Source organism: Candoia aspera, chromosome 4 (genome assembly GCF_035149785.1).
Source record: "Candoia aspera isolate rCanAsp1 chromosome 4, rCanAsp1.hap2, whole genome shotgun sequence".
Classification (NCBI taxonomy): Eukaryota; Metazoa; Chordata; class Lepidosauria; order Squamata; family Boidae; genus Candoia; species Candoia aspera.
The window spans coordinates 109799275-109812854 of record NC_086156.1 but is presented as its reverse complement, the minus strand read 5'-3'; the positions used below and the strand labels follow the sequence as shown (position 1 = coordinate 109812854).

The following is a 13580-nucleotide window of genomic DNA, read 5'->3' as shown; positions in this document are numbered from 1 at the left end:
TCAATGGGCTGCACTTCTGCACTTCTGTGGCCCAGAAAACCAAATTGTTTCTATTCACTGACCAGATCTGGGAGATGGCATGGCTGCCATGCTGACCTAGTAGGAAGGGATAAATCATCATAAGGTCACACGGATGTGTGAAATTGCTCTCACAACATCCCCCATGTGGAGAGGCCAGAGAACTTCCTTTTTGGTTTGATGCTGAAATATTTCAAAACATTGATCTGAGATTCTCAGATATCATCAAACAGTTTTGGACAAATTGCTCATCAGATGTCATCTTCTACACAAAACAATATTTATTAAGTGACAGCAAAGTGTATGAAAGTACCACCCAGATGGATTTGCTTGATATCTATGAGTGAGCTTATGCTCTGTCAGGGGGAAAAAAATAAGAAAGAAAAAGCCAAACAATTTCTGTAGGCCAATCTCTCCTGCGCCTGATCTGTTTTGCCCCCGCATCACAGAGAGGAGAGATTGGAGAGAAAGGGATTACAGGAGAGTAGCAGGCACACAATGTGACATAGACCAGGCTGTTTGTGTAGTGTGGTTGTGGCTCCCAGCCCTGAGCATGCATAGGGCTGCTGGCACTACCACATTCCTTTCAATGTGTATTCCTCATTGTGTGCCTGCTTACTCCCTTGTAATCCCTCCCTTTCCAAACTCCCTGCTCTGCAAGGGTGGAAAAAAGGAAAAACAAGAGGTGTGGCACAGAACAACCCGTACTGACTGTAATGGCGATCACGTGACTGAGGGATGGCATTGATCGTAAAATTATTTTTTCAACACTGTTATACCTTTGAAGCGTCATTGAACGAGGCAGTTGCTCAGCAAAGACTACCTGTAGTTATGTTCTTCTATGGACGAATTGTTCCCTTGTGTCAAGCTCAGGCCTCAGTATAATAATGCAATGGAAGAATAATATCAAGAGCAAGAGAAGCCCTCATTCGTTTTGGTTCTGTGTTGTTCATGCCTACATATTGAATCCAGTCCTGGGCATAACATTTTCAAAAGGATGGTGAGAAACTGGAGGAGAGCAACTAAGATAAGGGGCCTTACCAGGACTTCTTGGAGGTATTGGGTCTATTTAGCCTGGAGAAGACTTGAGGGAGACATAACAGCTGTCGTCAAGCATCTGAAGTGCTGCCATGTAGAAGATGGGGCAAAATTGTCCCCGCTGTCCCGGGAGACAGGACAAGAATCACGGCTTTAAAATCCGGCCTTTGTCTTTCAAGTCCATCTTCACTACTCACTACAAAAAGACGGTACTTGGGATTTAATACTACCCCTCTTCCTTAACACGGCCAACTGTCCCGTAGAAGAATACACATCCTTTTTATTAGCTGATAAATCCTCAGAAATTTTCTTTAAAAAGTGGTACAATATTGCTCAACCACAGTAAGAAAATGTTGGGTATAATCAAACTTCCTTATAGCATCCCATATTAGAAGGTGTTAGCCACATTCTTCTTTTTAAATAGTTTAGTTCACAGATTGTTGTGGCTATTTATAATTCTATTTTACTCTGAAGCCATCAACGGATAAACTTTGAACTCTACTGGTTGCTGCCTCCTCAGTGCTAAATTTTCCACATTCTTTGGGGAGTATCCATCTCTCTCCCGCTTTTCTGCCGTTCTGCTTTTTGCAAACAGCTGCTTTTTGAATCCCCTTTTGGAGACTACTCTACTTTGCCCTTCTGATTCTGCGGTTTTCTTCCCTTCCCTTCCCTTCCCATAGAAAATAGGATTGGCAGCTCTTTTCTCCTTCCTCCTTCCTCCTTCCTTCCTCCTTCCTCCTTCCTCTTCCTTTCTCTCTCTCTCTTTCACTGAAAACACCTTCCCTCCATTTACATCCCTTCTGTGTTGAATATCAGTGTCATTCTGCCATCTGCTGGTGGCCTGAAGAGCTGCAGCATTTTGGGCAGCCAGAATATACCTATTCACCCAAGTCACCCACAGACTATATGTGAACACAAACCACAATATAAGTGGCTCTGCGTATGCTGAACAAATAATTTGAGAAGCTGGAATGTACAGAGAAGAATGGGGTATCAGAATTTGTGGAAAATCCATTCCACTTTTATGATAGATGGTAGGATGATTCCTTAAATCATAGGGTCAGCACACTCTCAGAATGTTGGTGGTCTCAGCAAATCAGCATGCCTCAGCATGTGGATGAGTTTGTTCTAGGATGCAATTCTCTGTATGCTTCTGGAGGAAGCTGTTTGTTGTCCCACCCACATTCCTTACCTCACTTCCTCCTCCTTCCACCATCTGAGAAGAAGCATGTGGCCGCTGCTGCTGCTTCCCTCTTGGGGCAATGCAGGGCCCTAGAGTCAGGAGGTTCCCCCTTTCTGCATGCAGCCTTTAGCAGCAATGAGGGCTAAGGGTTAATTCAGTTTAGGGACAGAAGAAGAACAAGAAGAATGTCCATTTTTCCTGAACAGTTGCAACTGGACCAAATAAAATGAGTAAGACATCTTTTTTGCTTATTTTTGAACCTCCTTTGTCTAAGTATGGCATTCTTTATGCTTGGGTGGGCTAAGCGTGGAAGATCAATAACCTGTATTTCTCTAACATGATCATTAATGCTATTTGAGATACTATTCTTCTCTGTGCACATCTTTTTGCTTTATGAAGCTCTGCACCTGTCAGGCTCCCCCCCGATCCAAGGATGGTTGCATCCTTTGATCGTATGTGCCTGCCATGATCATTTACTGTGTGTCAAGGAAGGAAGGGGAGAGGTGGCTGGCCGGAATGCGAATTGCTGCAATTTGAGCTAATTGCCTGCAATCAGGGTCATGCCGGTGGATCTGTGAAGAAGGTGGGTTTGGACTGTAGAGAGTGTAGTGAGGCCGTTTGGTGCTTCATTCTCAGTCGTGGCTTTTCTCTCTTGCATTGTACATATGTTCCATTAAGCCTAGAATCTGCGTTTCGCTTTCGTGCATGAGATGGGTTTTTATTGGAAGTCAAAGTGTCAGTGCTTACAGCTCCAATCAGTGGTCCTAGCTGTCCACTAATGGCTTCACAGGAGGCAGTAAGCTCAACAACAGGTAAGGCCGATGCAGAGAAAGGGTGTGTGGATTGGCTGCCCTACTGTGAGAACTTCTTCCCAGAGAAAAAACTGATTGCAGTGCAACCTGAGAGTTCATGAGGATGCAGATGAGCAGAGGCCGAGGAGGTTGAGGAGACAGATCAGCCTACAGCTGTGAAATGGCTGACCCAGGAAAAATAATCGCAGAATGTGATCGGGACCACTGGCACACTCACCACAAGTTACAACCGAAAGGTAATAGGGGGTTTCATTGTCATGTTGTACTCTCACAAAGAAGCAGGTGAACAGCCATAGCCAAGCGGGTAATGATTTTTTTCCTAGCCTAGTTTCCAAGCGTCATACCTGTAATTCCCCCACTGCCAAATAGGGTGGCATCCTCACTCTCCGAAGATACAAAGAGTTTTCTCAAATTCCTATAAACCTGTCAGAATCATGCTTTTTAAAATACTTTTATCATATTAAGCAAAATGTACACTCAGTTGCCTTAAATACACCAGGTCTCTACACTGTTGGACTACAAAGCACTTCAGCCGGCTCCCTTCAACAAGCTGGGCTGATTGTAGCTCATGTTCCCACACAAATAATTAACAAAGATCTCCAGCAAGGAATGAGCCAGCTGGAAATCATGAGGCCGCAAGAAACAAAAATCCCAGATCTGTCACTCATAGAAATAATATAGGAAGTGTCCTACGCTATGAAAAACAGCACAAGCCATGCTTCAGTTTCATAGAGAAACAGAGAAGAGGGCAATGCCCAACGTGAAGTCGACAGTGGGTGCAGTGGTCTACATTGGGAAGATATTGGAAGTTGTGATGAAATGATAAGAAGGTGTTCTATATTTTTCTACGTATTAGTTGCTCTCTCGTATTACACTCTGGCCTAATTACAATAATATAACATTTAGGGGCGAAGATGCATCCCAGTAAGCCAGCACTGGAAGACAGGATAGAAAAGATTTCCACCACCACCATGTACTTCCCCTTGGTGCTCAGGTAGGTGGGCACAAAGGTCAGCCAAACGCTGCAGAACACCAACATGCTGAAAGTGATGAACTTGGCTTCGTTGAAACTGTCCGGCAACTTCCTGGCTAGGAAGGCCACAGTGAAGCTGAGAAGGGCCAAGAAGCCCAGGTAGCCCAAGACACAGTAAAACATGGTGGCGGAGCCTTCGTGACATTCCACTATGATTTCCCCAGGCAGGGTTTGTGTGTCCAGATTTGGGAAGGGAGGAGAAGAACCCAGCCAAAACACACAAATGCCTGCTTGAAGAAGGGATCCCCCCCCAGACAATAGCATAGGCCAACTTTTGCCCCACCCATTTGTGGAAAACGTTTCCCGGTTTAGAAGCAAGGAATGCCACGATGACTGTGGTGGTTTTGGCCAGAACAGAGGAAACGGCAACAGAGAAGATGATGCCAAATGCCGTTTGTCGGAGGAGGCAGGTGGCCTTGTTGGGCTGTCCGATGAAGAGAAGAGAGCAGAGGAAGCAGAGAAAGAGGGAGATGAGGAGGAGGTAGGTGAGGCTGCGATTGTTGGCTTTGACGATGGGAGTGTCCCGCTGCTTAATGAAGATTGCCAGCACGAAAGCCGTCACCAGGCAAAAAAGAAGAGCCAGAGAAACCAGAGTGATGCCCAGCGGCTCTTCGAAGGAGAGGAAGTTCAATGTCTTTGGAATGCACTCGTCTTGAGCTTGGTTTGGAAAGTGATCCTCTGAACAGCCGTCACAATGCTCCATGTCTGAAAAGAAGGAAAAAGCTTCCGAACAGAATCAAATTTTCCCCAAGTTTCAGAATTGCATTTTGGAACTCCCTGCAACGTCTTTCCTAAAACCTTTTGTAACTCTCTGTCCAATATACATGTAAAAAATGTGCAGGAAAAAAATATCTAGATTTTCCTATAATTAAAGCTTCTTGGCCTGTTGGAGAGCACTAGGTTTAGTGGCATTACTGAGCAAGGGAATAGCATGGCTCACCTTCCCAATGGTGGGAAGCAGAAAGGAGAGGCTTGAAGGTTTCGATCCCGGAAAACAGGCAGCGGCACTAAAGGGTAGGAGAGTGACGTCTTAAGACGTGTGGACTTCAACTCCCAGAATTCTCCAGCCAGCCAAGCTTCGTAGAGCAGCAAAATAAACACTGGTTTATGCAATCTTGATTTTGGATCCTTTCATTTCTGTTGGATGGCCCGGGTGCAACACAGACATTTTGCTCTGATGATCATTAAAAATGACTTTGGTATAATTCTTCCACCATAACCAATTGATACATCTTTCCTTCAAGAATCTTGATTTAATTCTGTTATAATTTGGGGGCCAACCAAGAGACACAACACTGACTCACAGAGCGAGACCCTATTTTGCAGGTCATTGGATCATCCATAATTCCTGCATTCTGTTTCCGTGTCTTCAAAAGGAGAGAGAGCCTGACATCTTACAATTGGTAGCACTGGAAACTAGAGGGAAAATTAAATAGAGGAACTGTCTGCTAGCTCCTATTTCCTGGAAGGGGGAGCATCCCTGAGAGACGTTCCTTTGCTTTTAATGCTTTGCAGCCATCAAAATAGACACCTTCAGAGTTCGATTTAGCTATCCAAGCTCTGACATGGTGGAAAAGCCCCCTTGAGGTGCCTCAGTAAAGCAAGCGGTTATATTGAAGAGCTTCTGGTTAGCTGGATACAGGCTGCAGAAATGCAATTTCAGACCCAGTTCCATTTGGATGCTATGAATCTTACCCATTTGTCTTGATATCATCTTCTCTGGACACGGAGCACAAGCGTAGCAGCAAAATTTCTGCCCTTCGATCTTGTTCTTTCTGCTTCCAAGAGGACAAGGTTCATTGCATAACGAGAGAGGTGGTAGCTATCCAAAAATAAAGAAAGCGGTCAGTATTAAGCAAACCTTTTGTTTTTGTTTTGTTCTTGTCTTACAGCCAAGGAATAAGGAGGAGGGTGGAGACAGGGCCGGGATGCAGAGTTGCTTCAGCCTGCTTTTGAGCAATGTCTTGTGGAAATGCCCCATAATGTTGCCAAGGCCAGGAACATAATTGAAGTTGCATTTCATTCATTTTTAATTGAGTTGAAGTTCAATTCAAGGTGCTGGTTCCTGCCTATAAAGCCCTCCGTGTCATAGGGCCTGGTTACTGGAGGCACTGCCTGTCCCCCATAGTGTCTGCCCGGCTGGTTCAATTTGGCAGGGTTGGCGCTCTCCGGGTTCCATCGATTAAGGAATGCCATGGATTGGGACCCCGGAAGCCTGCCTTCTCTGTAGCAGCACCTGCCGTCTGGAATGAGGTTCCTCCTGAATTCAAATGGCCCCACCCTATTGGTGTTTCCAAGGGCCCTGAGGATACGCTGTTTGCCCAGGCCTTTGGCAAAGATGATTGATGCCCCTTTCTTTCTTTCCCTTGTTCCCATCCAGGTCATTTCCTCCACCATCTCTGCTCTTTGTTTGGTGGTGTTTTTGTGTTTTTGTATTGTTCCTTGTTTTTAAATACTTTTTTAAGGGTTTGTAAAATGCCCAGAGTCACTAGGAGTTAGGTGCCATATAAATTTAATTTGTGGTTCGTCTTGTTCTTGTTCTTGTTCTTGTTCTTATTTTGAATTTAGTGGCAATTCATGGAAGGAATCCAAAAGTTTGAGGATCTGAATAGAACTGGGAGGCTGAAGTGGTTATTGTTTGAGACTTTGCCTCCCCCAGCCTGAAATGTATCACTGAACTGTGGTTGCATTTGAGTTCCTTCTGGAGAATGAAGGACTAGATATCAGTACTTCCTTCAGCTGGGCAGCCCCACACCTGGGCGTGGCACCGCAGTCCCCACATTCAGTGAGAGGAAAATAAATTTCCTTGCACAGGTTGGGAACTCGATTCTCAAACATTAGAATATCCATCATGAATCGGCCCAATAATACATCTGTTTTTGCCCACCTTTGACAGCAGTGGACTGAAATGTACTTGGGGATATGAGCTAGTTGCTAGCAACAGGCCAAAGGAAAGGCTATGGGTGTGAAAAGGAGTGCATGTGACATTGGTCCTTTTAGCCCATCATATTGTTATGGTACCTGAGTGAATTCGTGGTGCCAGTGGATTCTGTCTCCATTAATGATCAAGGTTTTTCCTGCAGGAGCTTTTGGATCCATTTCTCCAACTAGGACGGTGATGTAGGAGTTATTTGGAAAAGTGACCAGGTTTTTGATGTCAAATCCGGCTTCTAATACTCCATCTTCATTCAATTTAATTTCATCTCCTGCAGTGTTGTTGAAGGACATTCTCTGCAGAAATGGATGGAGCTTCCAGAAGAAAGAGCATAAGGTTTAAAGAGAAAGGGACGTGCTTCCTACTGGCCTCAAACCACACTCCTTTTTAGATGGGGAGCATTTCTTCACCAGGAATGAAACAGTATGGAGGACGGCAGCAATTTAAGGGTTATGATTGGACCGTATTCCAAATTAGATAGTAAAATCTTTTCAGTGCTTGTCTTTGGTGACATTTGAGAAAAGAAGTTGGAAAAGAGCAAGAAGAAGCAATGGGAAGGAAATCTAGTTGAGAGGGCCAGAAAGGGAGTTGAATTAAAGACCAGTTGTGTTGGTGTGGAAAGAGGGATGTGTAGGAAAAGGACAATATCTTAAGTGGGTCAACATTTGTAATGTATGAATGGTGGACTCAAGTGAACATCAGTGAGGTTTAGATAACTGAGATGATCTCTTGACCAATTAAGTCCTGCCACTCTGTTGTAATCCTGGAGAATATCTCAGAAGAGCACTGGGAAAGAAGAAATCTTACCTGCCAGGCTTCTAGATTCTTTGGCTGCCCTTGATCCCTGTCCTTTAGGATGTTCCGATCAGTCCTAAACGTGTGAGCAACATGTAAAGCTTGAGCCACAGCATAGACGGCATTATAGATACTGTAACTATGGCCGAGCGTGCTGGTTTCAAAGAAAGTCGCAGGCAGGTCCTCCAGCCTTTCCTCTCCAGTACATTCTTCATCTTCATCTTCATCTTCAGGAACATCACTCTTGGGTACTGAGCAGACAAAAGCTTGCTTCCAGACATCTCTAATAAAGCCATCTTGATTTGCCCCAGAAGGGGTGACAGCCCGTAGAAATTGCTGGAAACCTGGAATTTGTTTTGTGCTAATTGAGAAGGAAATAGCCCCATGGAACATTTGCATATCCAGAGCCCTTTGTAAGGAATGTAATGTGAAATCACTTTGGGCCATTGTAATCCACACTTTTCTTGCTGAAATTTTCTGTGAAGAGTCAGATGTTACAGGAAGTATTGTGGTCACTAGTAGAGTAGAGGCCAGCCACATGAAGACTATATTTTCTCCATGTATAATAACCGCGTTTGCTGTTTTCTCTGTGAATATGGTAAGGTGACTCAGAGTTCGTTCAAGCATGTCATATAGCTCATAGAAATGGAAATTTCTGTCAACCCTTTCAGTGAATTCAAAGCAGATTTTATTTTGCGAGAGCATGGGTTCCAGAGTTTGTATGAAATGTTCTCCATGTTTGTCATCTACAGTGACAAGTCCTACCCATTTCCATCCAAAGTACAGAAGAAGCTGGACTAAACCCTCATACTGAAGAGCTTCACCAGGGGCCATGCGATAAAATGGAGGGGAATGCGATTCATCCGTCACTGACAATTCAAATGAGCCATATGCAATCTAAAGGAAAGAAAGGAGGAATAAGAGAAAGAGAAAGATAAAGAGAGAGAAAGCATGGGTGGACTCATTCTATTTTGACTGATGTGAACTATTTTAGAAACTTATTTCTCAAAGTATGGATGTTTAATATATTGATTTGGTTTAGATATCTCCCCAATAGGGAGATACCTTTTTTGAATCCTATCATCCATCCATCAATATCTCTATCTATCTATCTATCTATCTATCTATCTATCTATCTATCTATCTATCTATCAATCATCTATCATTAATGTTAGCTAGCATAATTACAAAGATTTAAAAAAAACTATGCTCTAAAATTCTGTATGTGTGGATTCATCCTGAAAGCAGCCATATACTCACGTGAAACTTTTTATTAATCAAACTCCACACCTTTGTCTTATAAAATTCTACCTCTCTTTACTGATAAAGCATCAAGTTGCTCCTTGAAGGGGAAATCAAGAGCACATAATCTGTGTGATAGTGATAATTCCTACCATCTTTATCTACAGATCCCACCTGTGGAATCTTGAAAAGCTGCAAAATTTCTGCCATGCGTATGGACGTTTCAGGGCTCAGTCCTCCAATGATTCCCATCATTTCCTTTTCAGTCCCACAAATATAGTTGGGGACGATTTTGTGTAATTTAAAAAGCAGGTCCAGAGTGGTGCGATAGGTCATTCGTGAATCAGAGTAGCTGTCATAGATGTGGAAGCCAAAAGTGATGTTGGGCAAGATCTGAGGATCCTTGTTGATCTCCTTAACGGCAAACACTAAAGCCAAGATGTGTTGGTAGAACTTTGTCACCACACTGCAAATAAAGTGACTTGCTTCAAAAGCGAATTGTGCTATGCGTTATGCTACTAGGGACGAGATATCAGGGGGGAAAAGAGTCACAAGAAAGACACATTGAAAACAAGGTAAATATGCTTTGATTTTGCTTTCCTAGACTGCCCTTGTGTTGTGCATGTTAGCGCCATTGCTGAAGTTCAGCAGTTTGTTTCTTATGATTTCAAGTTTAAAACATTCACCTTATAATGAAAATTAACTCCTGCACAATCATCCCGAGGCCCTTCAGTGTTGCAAAACTAAGCAGTTTCCTGTTTGCTCCTTTCCCATGTACTTTAGAAAGAATCTGAGCTGGGTGGAGCTAATTTGTGACTAAATATGAGGGGGGATCTCAGTGATGAGGAAGGCAGAGCTAAACAAGATAGCCATAAATTTAGAAATTGGTTTTTCCTTCCACAGTGAGCTGTTTCTGCTCTAAGGGCTGAAGAGAAGGTTGTGAGTAGAAAAGCCCACACTTCTACTCTTCCTGTGAACTTTTGTGTTTCCACTTTGTATTGCTGTTTCAAAGATTGTAAGATGCCCTGTGGTCTCTTCGAAATAGGACAGGTGGACCACAGAAGTCTAATAAGCAAGTGCAAAAATAGAGACATGGCATTCATAATTAATGCCTCCCCAGGTTTTTGGAAATTACTTTTCATTCTACAGTCAATGAATTGCTGGTTGTAAGAAGAGACTGAGGGTAGAAAAGAGAATATATTGAAAGGTATTGTGCCTTTTAGGTTATGGTGAATTAGGGCTGGTGCTTCTTTCTCCAAGTGGGAACAGGGTTCATTTCTCAACAGAATATCTGCTTGCCCTGGTCTATTGGCTTTTGGTGAAATCAGAGAATAGGATGTTGAATTAACCACTCATTTATATTAATCAAGCTGCTAAAATGGATATGCCCTCGATACAGTACATTTATATTTTTTCACAGATGATAATGGCACATCTCTGTTTTACAGGGATGGAAAGAACAGAGCATGATTCGATTAAGATCAGGTTGGGGTGATTTCTTACAATGGGAGGTCAACCGATTCCTCAGAAGGATGTTTACTGAAAGTCACTTCGGGGAACAAGTAATGGACATGGGACATCAATCCACCAATGAGAAGTTCTCCCTCCTGGTACCATTCCTGAGGAATTTGAATGGCTTCATCTCCAGTGCACTTAAGAGTTTGTACCTTCATGGCCACTTCTCGAAGAAGGAATATGGCAACAACGCCCAGCATCCTATAAGGAAGCATCCCTGTGCAATTGGCTTCTCCCGTATTGCTGTTCCCAGCAGCCTTGATTCAAAGAGGGTACTAGAGACAGCAGAACAACGGCCCCCTAAGCTGAGATCTGTCTTAAGAATAAGTCATGGCTCAAGAATGGATCTGATCCCTTGCTTTCAGCCTCACCTATGTCTGGATGCTCAGATGCCTGTCCCCTGTGAAGGGACAGAGTTGCTCTTGACTCTAACACCTAATTGTTGGACTCTTTCTTCACTTGCAATTTCAGGAAGCAGCAGAAGACCTTAGGCACCACAATATTTTCTCTTGGTCACCCAGCCCTGAGGTCTGAGCAGAGATTGAGTGGTCTTCTACAATTCCTCCAACGAGGTTGTCCTCTTGAGCTGACAGCACCAATGAGCTAGCACTGTGAAGCACGAGTGAAGGTGTACATCTTGCATGTGTGGGATGATGCAGCTAGTCCCACTTATTGAAATCTGGGAGAATCTGTGGAATTGACTAGGTGTTGGCTGATGAGCAGTCTGAAAACATTAGGATGACACCCACAAGGACTGTATACTTTGTGCTATAGTTGCCAAATGCTGAGAACCTGATTTATGTCCACAGTTCTCTTACTGACCCTGCAATGGCTGGGGAACTCTGCAACCCGTTTTGAGGAATGTCCCTCAGCTGGGCATGATATATTGGAGGTTTATATCTATTCTGGAACCCTTGAACTTCCTTCAGGAGGGAGCATCTCAAGAGCCACTGGAGGACTAACCTGGTGACTTAATTATAGTGCCTATGATAACTACAGAGACGGTAACTTTGCTGGTAGAAATGGTGAAGCAAACATGTTTGTGAAATGCCACAGGAACTTTTTGCCACTTGCTTTTCTGGGTAGAGGAAATGAGCTGGAGGCCTTTGATTTGGCTGAGTGGCCTGTTGGATGGAATCAAAGAGAAAGAGCAGAGAGATAAAACTTTTCTGTCCCTCGTCCACATAGAGTGGCAGTCAGAATTCGTCTTACACGAACCTTTAGGAACCCAACCTGTTTATGGAATTGTTTTTAATGCCTCTTAATTCTCCCTTTGTGTTGTTTGGACAGGAGATGCCATGAGAATGAAAAGATGCATCAAGGCAGGGAGTCATAATACTGCTAAACTGAGCATTCCATTTTTAGGGAGGGGACATGTGCATCCCTGTATGATGGGCATCCCAAGTTCTTGCCAAGAGAAGATGTAAGTGTATGTAAAGGGAGTCTAGATGCATTTCCTCCAAACTGCTAAGGAGTCAAAGGGATTCATTCAGAAGAGAATCTGTGGAACAAGGCAGAAGCTTCTGCAACTTCTCAGGAGTCAGCTTATGGGGGTGGAAGAGCGATCTTCCTCTCCTTTTCTTGGGATGCACCTTTATCATTCAGAATGGAAATACAGAGGGACGGCCCAAGCAATGCCTGTATATTGAATTGGTTCTGGGAAGGTGCTGATGGTTGTTACTGCAAAACACTGCAACAATGTGACATCACATGCAGGGCGATGGATTAAGGCTGCATTAAAACTGTTTGGAAAGTTCCTAGCTAGAAAGGCCAACATGAAGCTGAGAATGTCCGGGAAGCCTGCATAGTGGAAGACACAGTGAATCAGGGCCACTGACTCTTCATTGCATTCTGTAATGCTTTCCCCACACAGTGTGTGCAGTCCAACGATGAATACGAGAGTCTAGGTTTCTTTAAGTTCAAAATGTTGCTGGCCATCAATCATGATAGGCATTGTGTCATGTTCACCATTTCAACATTCTGTTAATATTGTAACGTTTCACATGTCAATTTCTTTCCCGTGTTCCTTCGCCCTTTCAGGGTTTTTCCACTCATCTGCTTTCCGATGTTTTCACATTTGGGAATGTGTGTTTGGGTTTGCGCTCCTGTTCAAGGTTACTTTCCCAGGCGCGTGTAACGGTTTCTACCACCTGGGAGGGGGTGTGCACTGACGGGTGCTTGGGGCGGGACTGGCTCACAGGCAAAGCTTTAAGTTTGTATTTGGCGCGCTTTTGCTCATTCTCAGCTTTCTCTGTATTTGCATACTATTCCTTTAATAAATCAGTTATCTTTAAGCCCGAGCTTGTGAGACTGAGTATTTGGGATTAGGCAACCATTACATAAAGCTGAGAATCATTTCAATCATCTTCCGCTAGCCCCATCCAAACGTTGGGTAAGAGGGAGCGCTAGCGATGACCGACCAACAGTTTCGCGTGAGTGAAGGGAGCGAGGAAGAGCAGGAATTGGCAAAAGCTCGACCCGCTCTAACTTCGAGAGCGAAAAGAGCAGCGCGTCGAGAAATGCGGGATGTTCAACTAGACGAACTACTGCTATCCATGCAGGAGAGTCTAAGGAGTGAACAGAAATCCGTAGTAGAAAGGACAACGGGGGGGGGGGGGTCCCCACAATTATCCTGGGAGCCCGAAATCCCCTTGTCACCGAGGGTGGTGGTAACTAACCAACCAGTGGAAGAGCCGGTCACTCCGGCTCGAATGAAGGCCATGGAGGATAAGGTGAACCTGATAGTGAAAATCCTGAAGGATCTTCCCCGGGGTACAGAGCCAGCTGAGGAAGATTGGGAAGAAGAGCCGGCCCAGCCGACTTACCCAAGACCCAGCATCCTACCACCCAGGGGAAGGAGCAGGATTCGAACTTCCCGCCAAGAGGGAGGACGAGAACCAAGGCTGCCAAGAGATCGACCACCCCTGGGGGCTCGGCGTAAGCTGACGTTTGCAGAACAGCCACAGCCAGCCGAGCCGGTAAGAAACTTTCCACCGTTCGGGGTGAAGT

The 13580-nt window shown here is 44.3% G+C and overlaps 1 protein-coding gene across 1 annotated transcript; it reads right to left on the bottom strand.

The window, feature by feature from the left end:
- Nucleotides 1-3886: 3886 nt before the first annotated feature.
- On the bottom strand, nucleotides 3887-8648 carry LOC134497040 (vomeronasal type-2 receptor 26-like). Its single transcript, XM_063302755.1, is given in 5 exon segments — nucleotides 3887-4333; nucleotides 4335-4789; nucleotides 5780-5906; nucleotides 7106-7333; nucleotides 7827-8648. Coding segments are annotated over 5 exon segments (2079 nt in total).
- Between the last annotated feature and the right edge of the window lie 4932 nt (nucleotides 8649-13580).